Source organism: Ursus maritimus, unplaced genomic scaffold (genome assembly GCF_017311325.1).
Source record: "Ursus maritimus isolate PB19 unplaced genomic scaffold, ASM1731132v1 scaffold_34, whole genome shotgun sequence".
Taxonomy (NCBI): Eukaryota; Metazoa; Chordata; class Mammalia; order Carnivora; family Ursidae; genus Ursus; species Ursus maritimus.
In genome coordinates this window covers 26,607,736-26,611,375 of record NW_024426008.1, presented here as the reverse complement: position 1 = coordinate 26,611,375, position 3,640 = coordinate 26,607,736, and the positions used below count along the sequence as shown (strand labels likewise).

The 3,640-nt window shown below is 60.0% G+C and overlaps 1 protein-coding gene across 1 annotated transcript in view; it reads left to right on the top strand.

The window, feature by feature from the left end:
* The first annotated feature begins 2,050 nt into the window (after positions 1-2,050).
* The window catches only part of LOC121100141 (growth arrest and DNA damage-inducible protein GADD45 gamma-like), a 2,245-nt gene continuing 655 nt past the window's right edge, over positions 2,051-3,640 (top strand). Inside the window, exon 1 of the mRNA XM_040620391.1 lies at positions 2,051-2,134. Within this exon, the coding sequence (XP_040476325.1) occupies positions 2,051-2,134 (84 nt within the window). The remainder of the gene's footprint in view (positions 2,135-3,640) is intronic.

The window sequence follows — 3,640 nt, the reverse complement described above, 5'->3', positions numbered from 1 at the left end:
CCGAGACGCAAGGACAGTAGTCCACTCCCAAATCGCATAGGAGCTTTCCGGTGCTGCCGACGTCCCGATCTCTGGCTTCCGGTCTCCAGAACCAGAGATGGTAAACTTCTGTTTCGACGCCTGAGGTGCCTTTAAGGCGCCCAAACCGAGACACCGCGCAGCCTTTGTGCACGGGTCAGGGTCTCCAGGAGTCACGCCACCTCATCAGCCACTCTGTTCCTGACCTCAGAGTTACTACAGGATACGAACACACCAGCATCAGCCAGCCGTGATCCTCACAACCTGCCGCCGCCATCATACCCATCCTGCAGGGGAGAAACTGAGGCTCAGAGAGCAAGCCAGTTACCAGGTTCACAGCACTGCCTGACTGCAGGGTGCGGAGGCGCCTTGGCGGAGCTGCCACAAGCCTCCAGCTTCTGCTGTGGCACAGCGTGGGCCTTCTGGACTCTGCCCCATTCGGGCTTCCCCAAACCAGTCCCAGAGTGGCGGGGTGTTGGCATCAAAGGCAACATTTCACGCGGAGGAATGACCGCATTCAGTCGATCTGTCTGCTTGGCCCGCCTCGGAGATGGCTGTGGGATCTTCACCGGGTGCCGGAGCCCTGGGGTTCCATGTGCTCACCGCCGCCAGTGGGTCTGACTGAGGAGCAGCTCCAGGTCCGGCGAATGACGCGTGGTGACCTCATAAGCCTGGTTTTCCTGAAGGCCCAGCGTTCGACTTCCACGCTCCTGTTTGCCAGACGTAATGACGGGCAGGGGCGACAGTGTGCGCCTGCTCTCTGCTCTGCCAACCTCTCTGCACGCCGCCGAACCCACCGAGAGGACAGCCCGTAACCGGGACTCCGAAGCTTTCTGGGAGCTGCGATCCAGAGCAGACTCATGGCATCCACCGCCCGGGTCCTCCCCCGGCCTGGAGGGTGGCCTCTCAAACCTCATGCTTGTTTAAATTCTCACCCAGCAGGTGTGAGCTCTTGGCGAGGAGGAGGGACCCTGGGACCTTGGGGGCGCGAGGAAATGCTGTTTCTGAAGGTGAGGTGAGCAAGGTGGTTCCGAGGTGCAAGGGCCCCTCCTGCCTCCCCCGCCTCTTCCCGCTCAGCTTGCTTACGGCCGCCCTCCTTGTTTGCACTGTGGACACAGTGACAGAATTCAGTGCTACTGTATCCAGGCCTTTAGATCCCTTACACTCAGCTCATCGCATTACGGCACGGTGTTCAGCATCTCCAGGAAGAAACAGGGGTCGAATCATAGCAAAACGCATCAGCACCAAAGTCGTGACTCTATTTCCATCTCTCTATCTACCATCTATCTGTTGCTTATGTCCCGACTATATATACGGAAGATACGTACACGCTGTTGGGCCAGCCCCTGCTGAGCAAAGTCGGAACCTAGTAGGAAGCAGGAACGCCAGCAGTGCGTTTCACACTCCGCGGCAAAGCTTCCTGTGAGCAAATGCTGAAACATGCGGAGCACTCTTCTCTTGGGGCAAATTTTTGGAAATTAGAGTCACCACGGGTGCCATGCAGGCTCCACAGTGAAAGCCAGGCCACGAAGCCACTCTCCCAGGTGCAGTGGGGGCCCAGCAAGCTTGTTTTCTAGAAGGTCAAGTAGCCAAATCCACAGTTACCCATGGAGAAACCTCTGCTGCCCCGCTTTCACTGGCTCAGCTCCTCCGTCGCCCCCAGGCCCCGTGTGCTTCTCCCAATGGAAGCCTCAGTCCTTTTTACACTTGCTCGGGCGGGGCAGGATCTCCCAGTCCGCCCCCTGCCCAGGTGGGACTGTTTCCTCCACTACCAGTTACCGCGGGAAGCAGGCACGTGAGGTGCTGTGGTCCGTTTCCACCTGGAGAAGGCAGCACGTTGAAAACGCAGCTTGTAATGGGCCTCCAGAGAAACACCAGAACCCACAGGAGACGGTTGCTGGAAGTACAGAGATTTATCCTAGCCACTGGCTCCCCGTGCTCATGGAGGCTGAGAGCCGCACGCCCGCGCCGTGGCAGACGTGGGGAGCCGGGTCGCTCCATCTGAGACGGAAGGACTGAGAACCGGGAGAGGATGGAGCTCCCAGCTCCCGATGAGACCGACCTCTCGCCTTCCCCTGCCTCCGTGCTGTTGACTGAGTGCTGCCCATCCCTGTCGGTGAGGGAGGGGCTCTTTATTCGATTTCTGAATCATATGGTCATCTCTTCTGGAAACACTCCACAGACAAACCCAGAAATGTGTTTTACCAGCAATCTGGGCATCCTTTAGGCCAGTCAAGGTGACCCCAACTTAACCATCATCAGAAAAACTCCAGCAAGAGGGTCCTCTCAGGTCAGCCCATGTGGAGAAACCCTGGCTGCCCCCAGCACGGCTCCTGGGATGCCTTCCTGCAGCCCTCTCTGCCCCAGTGTGCTCTGGTCCTGACTTCAGTAGCTTTCCCCTGACTCCAGTGGCTTTCGGGCTGCCATCACACCGGCCATTGCTTCCCACCCCTGGGAAGTCATGCTCTCCCAGCTTTGTTCTCTGGGTGGTAGGGGCCCTCCTCCTTTCCAGGAGCCTGCTTTCCAGCAGCCCTGATGCCAGCAGCTGAGGTTTTTTTAGATGAGCCGACAGCTCAGCATTTGTACTGAATGTTCTGAGTTGGCCTGGATTCTGCAGGGTAACTTCCAGGGAACCGCACATAACGGAAACGGAATGGCTTCTCAGTCCTGACGCTGCTTGCTGACATTCCTTCGGCTGCCTGGGCATGCTTTCCTTCAAGCTCCATTCAAAGAGCAGTTGCTGGCTAAACGCCCTTTCCTCTCCCTTGACTTCTCTGTCCTGCCTTTCCTGCACCCCATCCCTGGTTGCACTAGAGGCCCTCCCAGACAGGAGCAGAGGCCGCAGGAGCTCCCACACCAAGCGTCGACAGGCTCCGGGCAGGCCCAGGAGCTGCCCAGGCTCTGTGCTCTGGGAGGGCTGGGGTCTGGGGACCCCTGGGCGATGAGCTGTTCTCCAGTGCACACCTTGCATCCAGCACTCCCTGGTCGGGCTTTTGTGCTGGTGGCAGCCCCCGGGGCCCTCGCCTTGTAATCACTGCAGTCTGTGGGTACGAGGAACATCAGACTTTCACTTCCCAGGCTCACGCCAGCGGGGCAGCGCGGTATCATGTGCTGAACTGGCAGTCCCCACCCCCAGGGGCGGGGGCAGAGTCTCCTTCCGGTCAGTGCTTCAAGCCACCGCCCCTGCAGCCAAGTTGCCCTCCCCCTCCCTGTGCCCTCTCTGTACCTCCTCCAAAACAGAGATCCCCATGCTGCCCCAGCCGAAGGATGTGTGTGTGCGGGGGAGGCCTGGGAGGGCGTGCTGGTGCTTTTGCCCTGTGCTCGCCCAGCGGGGGAAGCGCATTAGTGCCCAGATCGTTCCCAGGCGGCCCTGCGCTGTCACCACCAGCTCCCAGGCAGGGTCCTGGGAATGAGAGCTCCCCTGAGGGGTCAGCTGCCTTCCTAGAACGCACGGAGTCTGTGTCCTGGTGGGGCTGCGGTTGACCAGGAGGAGGGGGAGTGGAGCTGCCGGTGGCCCCCGCCCATGCGCTGCAGTGGGGTGGGAGATGCAGGGACAGCATCAGGAGCGGGCTGGGCGGCCCACCGGTCTGGGCCGTGGCCTCCCCACAACACTGCTCCGAGT